A 13462-nucleotide genomic window follows, 5' to 3' on the forward strand; every position below is an offset into this window, starting at 1 on the left:
ACTTGGATGGTGCAAATAAGACTTAATATTTCTGAGCAGATTTGTGGCCAACAAGATTGTTTTCATGATGAAAAACTTGGATTTGTGCAGCTTCTTTACTGAATCTTCCAGAGCAGCCATGCAAGTAGATTACAGGATTGGTCAGACAAACATTGTGAGCATAATTCCTGAAAACTAGCAGATAAGCAGCATCAAGGAAAAGAAGTGGTCTGATAAAACCTTGATCCCAACATCAGAATGTTAGCACAGCTGCATTTGTCCTGATTTTAGGAGCAAGTTATGTTAAAATCCACTTTAAAATCCAATTTCAGGAAGAGAGAGAATGCTACGTTAAGAATAACATAGTCACATACAATGTAGTGGCATACTCCTACAAAATCAAGTTTCAGTGATATGTTATCTGTGCAGTCTCTTCTGGTTTGTGCAACATAAAACGTCTGTGTAGATAATCATTAGTATGATAATTTTCTCAAGTATTTTTACCAAGGACTTTCCTTAATGATCAAGAGAGGACATCAGAAAAATAGAGCATATATGCTGAATACAACTTTCTGTCAGTATTTTTGTATCCTGTACCATGCCTGGAGCTGCATCTTGGATTGCCTCTTGTAAATGGATGTTTGGGTCTGATCAGTACAGTGCCTGAAATGCACTACTTAAAAAAAATGGACAATTAATTTCTACAATTCATGAAGTTCCGTTTCAAACGTGTTCTATATTTGCCTTGAGACCTGGCAAGTGTATTCTTTTTGACATCTTTAACTTCTGATTTTTTCACTGCATGTGCAGTGGTCCTGCTTTTCAAAATGTAACAAACTTTTCCATTGAGTGTTTGAAGGTGGTAACTTGCTTTGTCCTTATACAGATTTCTATTGCTGGATGCATCTACGGTAGAGTTTTTGTTTGTTTTATCACTGGGCTAAATTGCTTTAAAGCATTGCTGTTTTTTTTTTTTTCCCCTTTCCTTAATTTAATGTTATATTTCAGTTTTATTGCTAAACTTAAGTTTAGCCATAGAAAAATGTTCTGATACATTGTCCTTGACTGGTTTGGCTACTTGCTAATTTGAAATATGTATTGACATACTTAGGGATTTTGTAGTCACCAGTGAGGTTGTAAATAGAAACCTGGTTTGGATTAGACAGTGGAATCAGACAGCTGCAAGAGAAACTTGGTCATTTTAGTGATTTGTTTACAATCTTTTGATCTTGAAAAAACCCAACAAAATAAACCTAAGCAACTTTTGCTTCTCTTTTTCCCCTGCTACCCTTCAGAGCCCTTGTCAAGACGAGCCACCGTGGGATTTTTGTAGCTTCCAGCCCTTTATTCATTTGTATTGACTCTCTGAACTCTACTTTTGATTTTCTGCCCCCTGCCTCCCTCTTCCCAAACACCCTGAATCTTGTTTGTTGGTGATGTTGCATGAAACTTTTCCAGTTGGTTGGTTGGTTTCTTTATGCAGATTGTTTCCTCAGCATTGATGGAGTGGTCCTCCAAGGGTTGTCATTGTTGTTCTTCTCCAGCTGGTACTGCCTTGGGAAAAAGCTGTGTGTAAAAACGTGCTACGTTTGCCTCTTGCTAAGGGATCGACCTACAAGATAGAAGTAGAAAAAAAAAACAGTCGCTTTTTGAAATGTTACTTGAATGATAGGATAAGACTGTATTTATGCTGTTTTCATGTCTTTTCAGCCTGAAGATCCCTGCTTTGCATCTCAGAGCCGTGTGTACAATGATATTGGGAAGGAGATGCTGCTGCATGCCTTTGAGGGCTACAATGTATGCATTTTTGCGTATGGACAAACTGGAGCTGGGAAATCCTACACAATGATGGGCAAGCAGGAGGAGAGCCAAGCAGGCATAATCCCCCAGGTAGAACAGAACCCAGAAAGGGGATTTGATTTGTTCAGACACACACTTGCTGATATGCTCTTTTTATATTACAGTAACAGTTAACAGAGAACCACAGTTTATTTCTGAAGTGAAAGGAATCTACTGGGGAGAAAGAGCGTTATAAGTTATTTTCCCTCTGATACTTTTTTTTAAAATTGTACTATACACTCTGTGTATTTTTCCTACATCCAATTTCTCCGCTTCCCCAAAAAACTAGTAAATCAAGAGGTCTTTCACTGGGTTTTTTGTCTCCTCTGACTTTAGCTAGGACAGCACTTAAGCACTTTGTATTCAGTAGGAATTCAAAAGGTGGTATTACTGATGAACATGCTAGAAACTTTGTGTAGAAACAAGTTTCCCAAGGCTAAAAACTGAATAATATATCTTGCGAAGAAATTAAGTGTATGAAAACTTTGGGAAAAAATATTTACAGCAGCTAAGCACAGGCCAGTGTTATTTCCCCCTCTGAAATTTGTTTTTGACATTTGCCATGAAATTTGAATAAGTTGAGATACCCCCACAAGAAATTTTGGCCGGCAACAATTTATGCTGTCGTCATGAATTTAGCATTCTATAGCTGTTGGTTGTTTGGCACTTGTTCTACGTGCAGGCCTTTCTCAGTGTGTAGGCGCTGACAGTGGACCAAGTTTGTTGGAAAACAGTGCGTTCCTCCATTCCCAAAATAGAAATCAGAGGCTGCGTTTTGATTTTGGTAAATAAATTTGCTGGAAAGCTTGAGTCCTCATTCTGCTGCAGGTTTGCAGTAGACATTGGCCCTGTTCCACAGGTGTGAAATAGACAATACAGAGCGTTGTTCTCTGTTAATAGTGTGGGCATATGTACTGAGATAGGTTGCAAGTGTTGTGGTGATTAGCTTAAAAGAATGTTGAAAGAGCTAATGTGATGAGAATTGTTATATCTAAGCATTTTGTTTTTATTACAGTAATATAACAGTGTAACAGGTGAAATGAGCTGAAAATCTTTGACAACAGCTTCGCGCTAAGATTTTTTTGTTGTAATCTCGATATTCCTATTTGTTTTTCTGAAACCTCAAATACATACAAATTAAACACTGCCATAAAACCCCCCCAACTTAAGAATGCTCCTGTAGATTTAATAATGCTCCTGTTACCCTGTTTTATTTAAGATGAAATAATTTCCTTCCAATTTCATTGAGATGCCTTCTCATACAGGTACAAAATGAATTGTCTCTTCAGGGAGACCTTGTTGAATCTGTTCTCTTTCTTGTCACATACGCAGAAGGTACACACAATTGTGTTCCAAGTAATATAGGGTGTTGACAATAAATTCTTATGTGTTGGCAAAATTCCCTGCCTGCCAGTCCCTAGTGTGAAACTTCATGATACTTCAACCATGTGTTGACTGAATACTCCAGAATGTATACCTTCAAAATTGCCTGTATTCTTCATAATGTGTTTATTTTTCATACAGTGGCTTGTAGATATCTGTTCCAGAAACCTGTTTCTACTCTTATTCCTCTCTGTACCCACGCTTTTTAATTTCCAAATACATATCCGTGGATTGCCCGCTGTTCATTTCTTCTTCCTTTATTACCTTAATTTTAGGCCTCTCATTTCAGTTACTTGTAGACAAGCACTCTTGAAGCAGTAGACCACTGATAGTTAAAGTATCCTTCATATGAAGATACTGTTAACAAATTTTGAAGTCACTTCTGCCTGTTGGTTTAAATCTGAATCCTGGAACTTCAGCACACCAAATAAACAGAGTGTTGTTTTTATGAGACTAGGAGAGGATTAAGGATTTTAATCATTCCTTTCTAAAATTATTACTTCCAATTCAGTTGTTATAGGCTTATTCTAATTTTATAGTACAGAATAATAGTATTGGTTAAACCTAGAACAATTGTTGAGATACTACATAAAATAAAGTTGAATGATAGTGATGTAGAATTGAGATTAAGTATCTTCCAAGTGAAGCTGTATGTGGTTGATGTAATAGGTTCTTTTTCTTCCCCTGCCCTCACTATAAAGCCAATTTAGTGACATGTCAGAGTAGTTACTTGTTATTACTCAGTAAAAACTAATTTCTGACTCGGGTTTAATCTCTTTCCAGCTGTGTGAAGAACTGTTTGAGAAAATCAATGACAACAGCAATGAAGAAATGTCATATTCTGTAGAGGTGAGTCTGGTGAGGGATCAAAGATTATCTGTGTGCTGGACATCAGACTGAGCTTAGGTGCTGCATTATTAATGTTGCATTAAGAAGCAGATTTTTTTTTTAGGATTTCTGTCTTTCTCTTTTGTTCGATGTTTGAGGCAAATGTAAATAAAACCTTTCTGGGACTTTTTTTTCCCCACCAGAAAATTAGTAGACCTTTACCCGTGTAGCAATTCTGAAAGAAAAGATGGGCTGAAAAACCTGAAGATGCATTTACAGGTGGTTTTTTGTTTGTTTTTTTGGGTTTTTTGACTGCCGGATGGAAGACTACATTTTTCTTGTCAACTACTGTAGTCAAAACTTATATCCTATTTCTCTACAGGACTTGTCTGGGATAGCTTAGTCATGCAGTCTTACCTGACATTTGTTAGTAAGGTTGGTTTACAGAAAAAATTGTTTAAGCTGTGCATACATAAGATATTTGTCAGTACTTAATTTTTCTTTATTATTATCCTTACTTAGGTTGGTTTGTGTATAGAAAGTGGTTTTCACAGGCTATCATACTACAGCATTTCTTTTTTGTCTCCCTGCCCAGCTCCAAAATAAAACCAAAAGCAGCTGCCTCACAGAAACAGTATTTTCTTTCTTCTACTGTCTGCCCCCCGCCCCCTCCCCAATCAGTTTTAATGCCTTGACATGCAAATATATTGTGGGCTTGGAAAGAAAGGGAGACCAAAAAAACTGATAGAAGTCAAATGTGATTATTATTAATAAATGTGAATTCCAATCATTACTGCTTCTAAATTACAGAACTGGAAAATGACTAGTTCTGTGGCTTTGAATCTGTCCATTTTAACGCTTCATTTAATTGTATTTTATTAACATTTGATGACTTAATGCTTGAATACCATAGGAGTCTCATGTTTAGGATTTGCGAATGAGAAGATTCCCACATTTTCATGATGTTTTTTCTATTTGGTACTTGTTTGTGGTTCTGATTATGTCTCCAAGCATAAATTTGTGCATATGAGAGAGAGAAATAGTCTCTTTTACAATGGAAATCCAAAAGAATTAATATCTGACAAAAGCAGAGAAGGGAGAGAGCTAGACAGAAGTAGTGACGGAAATGTATAAATAGTGTATTGTGATCTGTTTTGGATATAGAATTCATTTTTCTGAATTGCACTTATACAAAAAGAGACCTTCAATCTCTAAATTTCTAGAACTGCTGCTTACATCTATAATCTTTCCACAGAATGAAAATGAGTAACTTACTGTCTCTTTTAATATTTAATACCTTGACTGCTGCAGCTGCTACCTACCTGCTGGACTGGGATAAGCCTAGTGCCATGAGAAACATAAAAATTAAAGAATTCATTTAAAAATTATCTTAGCTTTATAATTTATTTCAAGGGGTGCAGATTTAAGATTACCTTAGTTTGACTAATTGTACTGATGACTCAGGAATACGGCAGGATGTGGATACAGCTTAGAATCAAGTTGCTTCTGCATACAAAGAAATTAATTTTTTTTCCCTTCTTCAGTTTGCTTTGGAGGCTCATAAGAGAGATTCCTTGTAAGCAGATTCCTTTTACCACCTGCCTTTTTTGCATTTTTAAACAGACAGTTTTGCTGCTGTGTCATATTAAAGCTGTTAAGATGATTGTGAACTCAAGAATCTAATTTTTAATTAAACACCAATGTTTTTTGAAATGGTTGAGGGATCTATACATGGGTGCGAGGCCTGCAGCTTATGTTAGAGATGTGATTCATGAGACTAGTGACTCTTCTTCCCTTCTGCCATTGTCTCAAGCTGTTAAATGAACTGAGACACCTACCTACAGCTTTCTTGTAGTGGACTGGGAGAGTTTCTACCACTGGCACTCTGAAATGCTGCAGAGCTGCTTGCAGAGGAAGCCTTAAGAAACACTAAATTGTCCATGCAAATTCCCATTTTCAGGTGAGTTACATGGAGATTTACTGTGAGAGAGTCAGAGACTTGTTGAACCCGAAGAACAAAGGGAATTTGCGGGTGCGAGAACATCCTCTGCTTGGACCATATGTGGAAGATCTGTCTAAGTTAGCAGTCACGTCTTATACGGACATTGCAGACCTCATGGATGCTGGGAACAAAGCCAGGTTAGTGATGGTAGCATGTTATATATTTTTATCTCTGTTGTGGGGATATATGGTATATAGCAGCAAATTTAAAATATCTTCTGTGATGCATTGGCACTTATAAAAAAAGCTCATGCCACATAAGGAGTATTGTTGAAATACGCCCTGATCAATGCTATTAAAAAGCTGAAATCAATTGGTGTGGTGAAATAGTGCTGCAAATTGCTGTATAGATATTTAAAGCTTGTAATGAGTTGAGATGAAGTATGTAAATAATTATACTGGCTTTTAGTTCTGCCTTTGTTGTGTACTGTATCACTATATTGGTATAAACAGACGTGAATGCAGTTTCCTCATTTATTCAAGTGGTCAGGACTAAAGTTGGCACTCTAGCTTTAGGCTCTGGTTCATTAGTAGTTGTTTTTATGTCAGCTGTAAGCTCCATTTAACAGTGTGTGGGAAAGACTGACATAAATGTCACTTGTGTTGTCTTGAGTGAGTGTAAGGCAGATTGAGTACACAGATTGAGGAAGCTCTGCTTAAACTGTGATGAAGATGGGAGTAATTCAGGAGTGAAAAATCAAAGGGTTTGTTAATGGTATTTGGTGTGGCTTGGTCTTGGTTACAGGGCAGAACATCACCTGTACAGCCTCTTGGTCTCATTCTTCTACAGCTGCATTTAGCCCTGCAGGTAGCTGTACTTGCGGCATAGAGGCTACTGTTTTCTAAACAAGTATATATCTGTTCATATTTCAGGACTGTGGCAGCTACCAACATGAATGAAACCAGCAGCCGCTCTCATGCTGTGTTTACAATTGTCTTTACTCAGAAGAAACATGACACAGAAACTGATCTTTCCACAGAGAAGGTATGTTACAGATAAGTGGTTTTCTGACTTTTTCACAAATCTTCCCTGCGGTGACTTATTCTTACTGACAGTATGATGAAAAAATGAGAATGAATTGTTTTTCCTGGTGTTTTGTTTAAGGGTGAACTTGCAGTGTTCCTTGACAGAGCCCTTCTATTTCTTTTGTTTGATTGTAATTCTAAAAACAACTAAATGGGGAATATGTGCAGGAGTAGAATATATAGATGTGGGAAAAATATAGCCTTAAGGACTAGGTTTTATGGGGAGGGATATATGAAATAAAAGAAGTCAGTTTTCTTCCTCAGTCTTGTTCCCAGAACTTGCTGTGGTTTTGCTTGTCAGTGCAAAATATTTGGTTCGTTAGTTCTTTTCTTTGGGCACAGGAATTGGAATGAGTGAGACTTAGGCACTTTCTGGAATTTGCGTGTTGAAAGGAGGTACGCTGTTTAGTATGGAACAGTTTTTTCTGGCTTTTATTACTCTGAACTGCATGCAAAAGTAGCTGAAAAACAGGTAATGTTCATGTTTCTGAACTGACTACTGTGGACAGACCTGAAAAAGTTTATGTATTGAAGACACCTTCCCTCCTCCCCCAATGATAAGACCCTGTAAACCTATCATTAACTGACATGCAGTCTGTAGCTTTAGTTAGACCAGTGTTTTATTGTTGGTGTCACTAGACTCAGGATGAAACATTAAGTTTCTCTTTCTTTGAGATTCCTGTGTTCTCTGTAGCAGTAACACTTAATTTCTTTTGACTTCTGTTCTGCTCTGTTCATGTGAAACCTCATTCTCTCTTTTTAGGTATAGTGATACTTAAACCAGAGCATAATCCCAGACACTTCTTATACATAAGATAACAGCATCAGGCTAATTGCTTGTGAAAACTCTGTTTGACTGTAGTTTTCAGCACACTACGGTGATTTTTTCAGACAGTAGAGTTCTTCTCATGCCATAGAATTCTTTGAAGTTTTGTTCTTGCTCTAGTTCACCAAAAGCTAATTCTCATTGTTAATGTGCTTTCTCTCTTCAGGTCAGCAAGATTAGCCTTGTAGATCTAGCTGGGAGTGAGCGAGCTGATTCAACTGGTGCCAAAGGAACCCGATTAAAGGTATTGGGCCGTTGATGTATGGGGAAAGAAAGGGAAGGGGTGCACAAACATCATGTGGAGTCTTTGCTTGACAAATAGTAAGGAAAAGAAAGGATTGGTATTATAAGTATGGAAAAAATAGTTGCAAAATTGAAGACTTCCCCCCTGCCCCCATCATGGATGTGACATTTGGCTCATTTAGTCTATAGAGGTTCATGGTTGAACAATGTTAATTACTATATAATACTGGATTCTGTTTTCTCAGGAAGGAGCAAATATAAACAAGTCTCTCACAACTCTGGGCAAAGTTATTTCAGCGTTGGCCGAAGTGGTAAGTACAGCATTTACCTACCTGCAACCACCTTTCCATAGCTAGTAAAACTGAGACACTAAAAACCATGGAATACAGCAGAATCATTCACTGTTCTTGGCCTAGCATTCTCAGCCAAATTAGCTGTGTATATTTTGATAGATGAATAGTGTTGATAGTATTCCACGCAGGCTGGTAGAAACTTTGTTAATAGATCGAAGCACTGGTTTATTTAGCTGTGAAGAAACCTTGCAAAAGAAGCCTGCATTTGCGTAGAAGACATGTTCATGTAGCAGGCTTTTAGTTCTGCAGGAAAGTAATTTTATTTTTATTTAAAAGAATAATTTTAGAAAACTAACTGCAGCTTTGTTGTTGAAAATTTTAGAAATACCAGTGTAGGAATATCACTGGCTTTTTTTTGCAGTTGCAAGACTTAATAATGTGTTGAGTTGAGTGAGCATATGTTGATCCAAACATAGGGTTGTAGGTTTAGAAAAGTACTTTGTCTTGTACATTTATACTCAACTACTATTTAAAAAAAAACCCCAACAAGTAAATTATTGCTGTTCCTTTTAAAAGTGAGTTCTCAACAGCTTGGACAAGTTGAATATACTTAATTGCTTTTTAGATAATTTCTTTTTAATGAAAACCATTCTCGTTCATTGGGCTTCTCAAGAAAAGAAAATACTATCCAAGCTGACGTGGAAATTACATATACAGCTCTGTTAAGAAGCTCATCTTGTATCTTATTCCTCTTTCTTTAATGCTTTCAACTTAGGATAACTGCACCAACAAGGTATGATGGTCTGAGTAGTAGTGATGTTGTCTTTTTTGCCTGAGTGTCAGATTTTATTCTCTTCACTTTGGAATCAAAGAGCAGGGATCTTTTATGTCAGATCTTTGAGAAATTCCTGTGACTATAAATTATAGTCACGAAGCCTGAGAATTATCAGTACTAAAATTTAAAAATGTTCTAAGGTTGGGGATAGATTTATGAAAAGTACACATTTACGTATGTATTTAGGAAAGCTCTTTTACTACATTCCTGCTCCTGATTTGGTGACTTACCTTGGGAAAATTTACTTTTAGTATGGATAACTTTGTCTTTGCTTTCATGCTTCCATTCTCCATGCTTTTTTCTTTACCCTATATGATGGTCTGTAGGTGATAGTCAATTCTAGTTTTCAGCTTTAGCATCTGGTTCTTACCTGCCCTTAGTAATTTTACTTGTCCATTGTAAAGTTACTCACCTTTGCCAAGGGACAATAGAACTATTGCAAGACTAACGCTCACATTTTAAGCACCTCATGAGTGTTAAAAGGAGTTTCACGCAAATTATAATCAGGCCTTGTATTGCAAAGCCATATCCTGTGTTAAATGTTGTGTAGAATTAGACTTTTGGCATCTCTTGAAGCAAGATGTTTGCTTACTAACTATTCGTGTAAGTAAACAGGTGACCCAAGATTCACATTCTGTTATAGGGCTTTTGAAGTTAATCGTTGTTTCTTTTAGACCAAATAAAGAAGCTAGGGAAAGCCTTTACAATGAAATTTGGAGGGAAGTTTGCCAGAGGTGCTGGGTAGGCCCTCTTCTCGTGTGGAAGTTCTACATTTGTCACTACTGATTTTGGGACAAAGTACTTAGATACTTGGGCACCTGTCTTGTGGCCTTGTGCTTTGGTTTGGGTAGTCTTTATAAAGTTTTTGTCTTTTTTTTTTTTTTTTTTTTTTTTTTAACCAAATAAAACCGCCAAAAAACCCCCAAACCCACCTCCTTTCTACTCATACTTCTAATTTCAGTGTCCAAGTACTTTCATCCTTTCCATCCTCAAGTTTTCTAATAACTGCTTACAGAAACACAGGAAGATTGGGTAGTTGTCCTTTCACATGTGCACCCGTGTATCTGTAGCTGTGCAATCTCCTGTAATAGAGTTTTGACTGCTCTAAAAAGCTGTAACTTTTCTAGCAAAGGAAAAGTGAATCTTCTCCTGAATGAGTAAGCTTTACTGCTTAAGTTCTCTTGGAGTGGTGTTAGAACACAGAATTCAAATGTCAAGAAGATATGCCTCGTACGCAGAAAAACCTTTCTGAAGTTAGTGCGTCAAGGGAATTCTCTGGACTGCTTATCATCATCCGTTTAGATGTCTGAATATGTTGCATGTTATCTAATATCAAATTCAGTAATCGCTTGTACAACTGAAGATGGGCCACCCCTCTGTTTAGATAGCATATGTGTATGCTGTCATGGTTCTTTTAATACCTATACTATGATTTTTATGTCTTAAATCTGAATTTTCCATTCGGTGTCTGTTTTTCACTAGTGTGCACTTTCTTTGTAGAGTAAAAAAAAGAAGAAGACAGACTTTATACCGTACAGGGATTCTGTACTAACATGGCTTCTTCGAGAAAATCTAGGTATGGCTGATTTGCATGTGCCAATATGGAAGGAAATTGTCACTAAATTTTCTGAGTGCTTTCAACTCACTTAACCTCATACTTGATACAAATTTAAGTATTTTTAGTAGTCAGATCTGAGTCATATAGTTCTACCTTTTGTTAAAGTTACAACTCTCTTTACTATGATTTTTGTATGTTACTTAGTAATGTAGAATATAGTTGAATTCTATAATTTATTGAAAGTACTGATATTTAGCAGGTAACTAGTGCCTAGATTGTGCACTGTAGTTTCATCTAAAATCTTGCCTGTTCGTTATAGGCGGTAACTCCAGAACTGCGATGGTTGCTGCTTTGAGTCCGGCAGACATAAACTACGATGAAACTTTGAGCACTTTAAGGTACTTTCTTTTTATCTGAGATGGGTATGGGTAGGTATTGGCTCTTATGGCCACATTCTATCCTTCAAACATTTGGGTTATTATACTTTGAGAAAATCTGTGGGGAAGAAGACTGTATACTGGCAAGAACTCAATTACTCTGAAAGAACAAAACCAATCCATTGTATGTGAATAGGGAGCTAGGGGTTTATTGCCTACTCTTAACTTGAAAAATCAAACTCATCTTCTCGTTCATATGTTCTTTTCCAATGTGGTCCCTAAAATTGAGCATATTCGTTAAGCTGAGGCTTCGAAGCACTGAATAAAGAAAAAAAGAAAAAAGCACGTTGTCTGTTGTACATGTTGTTAATCCGTGTTGAATAGGGCTTGTCTTTTTTGCAGCAATACACTGTATTAAATATGAATTCAAATGCATGATTGAATATAATCCAGGATTCTCTTCTGATGTACAGCTGCAAGCTAAATGTCTCCTATATTGCTGCATTCTTGTGTTGCACATAAGCACTTATAACTTCATTATAAGGCTTCATTGTTTTGGTCTGGTTCCAGATATGCTGATCGTGCAAAACAGATTAAATGCAATGCTGTTATCAATGAAGATCCCAATGCCAAGCTGGTGCGTGAGCTGAAGGAGGAGGTGACAAGGCTTAAGGATCTCCTGCGTGCCCAAGGGCTGGGAGATATTATTGACAGTAAGTGGATTAGACAGACCTTACTATCTTGAGGTTGGTCTCTCTTACGGAGGAGGGAGAGCTGGGCCTGTGAGAGAAAGGGGTTTAAAACAGGGAGGTTTAATGTAGGTGCTGATGTAAAATTTTGAACGTGGTTTTAGAAATGGTAGCCTCTTCTGTCTATAAACAACCCATCCTAGGATTGTCTGTAGAGTTGCTGTGGCTGTAGAGTTCAAACTCTCAAGTAAAAACATGGAGATTGAGTTTCCTGTTACTGTAGAAGTGATTTTGTGTACTAGAACTTACACATTCAGGAGTTGCTCTGATGAGTTATGGAGGGCTTTTTGTCTGGCTGCCAATAAAAGGAGGAGAGTTGAGATATAGAAACTTAATTTCATACTGAGAAAGAAAGCATCTTTTCTTCCTCCTTAAAGGGTTAAGGTTATTAGTTGATACCTGGCTTTAATGCCATCCTTGCTCAGAAAAGAAAACGATGGCTAATTCCTGTTAGACGATGTCCCGAGTGACAAACCATTTGTCATCTCAAAATAACTAGCTATGAAACAGCTGCTTGTGAATAAATAATGAATTTTTCTGGGGCGAGATTTTGAGTTAGGTTGGCAGACCAGTATTTTACTGATTTGCTTTGCCAGCAACCTCTTAAAGCACCAGAACACACTTGTGCCTGAATAATTTCCTTGTCCTCATTCCAAACGAGGCAAATAAACTAAAATTTTAGCTGCTACGTTCTTTTATAATATGACCAGTGATTTAATTCCTAGTGAAAGAGATGCCCATAAAACCACTGAACGTATTCCAGTGGATTAAAAGATTCTTTGACTTTAAAAAAAAAAAAAAGTGAATGTTGCACCACCAGATTTACCAGAGCTTACTTGCCTGTAAAGCAGAAGTCCGGACTTAGTCACAGACTGCTTAAATATGTGTAACATGTATTTACTTTTTTGTTTGCTTGTTTTCAAGAGAATGGGGCCAGAAGAGAATGAAATGCAGGTGTTTTTCATGCTTGGTACAGTCTGTGTTTTTTGGTTCTAAATCAAAACTGAAAAAAAAACCAAACCCTATGTGTTACTGAAAATTGTGTTTTGTTTCTTTAAACATAAAGTAGTATTCTCTTCCCTTCCTGTGTCGCTAGTGAACCTTCAATTTTGATCCTTCTTGTATTTTCCCTCCTGCTTCCTTTCAGTTGATCCAATGGGAGATGAATACTCTGGAAGTGGAGGCAAATGTGTGTATTGTGTGGTTCTCTTTTTAACCTGCTTTCTCTGGGTCAGCTTTTAACTGAGCTTTGCATGCCAGCATTTCTCACAGGGAAATCCCAGACAGAACACTCACTGTGGAATGCAATGCGGTTTCATGGAAACTAGCTTAACCAGCGTTTCTTAGATTGAGTCGACAGTCAAAAAAAAGTGCAAAGCTTAAAATGCAACATATGTTCATTGCTTTTTTTCTGGCATAATATAGAAGGGAGAGTGGTGATTCTTTAGTCTGTTTTCATGATGGCCAACAGTTTAGATTCGAACTAGAAAAACTTTTTCTCAAATCTTTCTCAAGTTGCTCAGTT

The 13462-nt window shown here is 37.1% G+C and overlaps 1 protein-coding gene across 27 annotated transcripts in view; it reads left to right on the plus strand.

The window, feature by feature from the left end:
* KIF1B (kinesin family member 1B) overlaps positions 1–13462 on the plus strand; it is a 98736-nt gene that overhangs the window by 23773 nt on the left and 61501 nt on the right. For 12 of the 27 annotated variants that reach the window (XM_030017409.2, XM_030017411.1, XM_030017418.1 and 9 more), the window contains exons 4-14: positions 1690–1869; positions 3985–4050; positions 5990–6168; positions 6904–7015; positions 8049–8126; positions 8371–8436; positions 9194–9211; positions 10754–10829; positions 11131–11209; positions 11759–11901; positions 13085–13126. In XM_030017409.2, the coding sequence (XP_029873269.1) occupies positions 1690–1869; positions 3985–4050; positions 5990–6168; positions 6904–7015; positions 8049–8126; positions 8371–8436; positions 9194–9211; positions 10754–10829; positions 11131–11209; positions 11759–11901; positions 13085–13126 (1039 nt within the window). The remainder of the gene's footprint in view (positions 1–1689; positions 1870–3984; positions 4051–5989; positions 6169–6903; positions 7016–8048; positions 8127–8370; positions 8437–9193; positions 9212–10753; positions 10830–11130; positions 11210–11758; positions 11902–13084; positions 13127–13462) is intronic. The other 15 variants (XM_030017413.1, XM_030017415.1, XM_030017426.1 and 12 more) reach the window with 3 other exon arrangements.

The sequence above is a fragment of the Aquila chrysaetos genome, chromosome 6, assembly GCF_900496995.4.
Source record: "Aquila chrysaetos chrysaetos chromosome 6, bAquChr1.4, whole genome shotgun sequence".
In the NCBI taxonomy this organism is placed as follows: Eukaryota; Metazoa; Chordata; class Aves; order Accipitriformes; family Accipitridae; genus Aquila; species Aquila chrysaetos.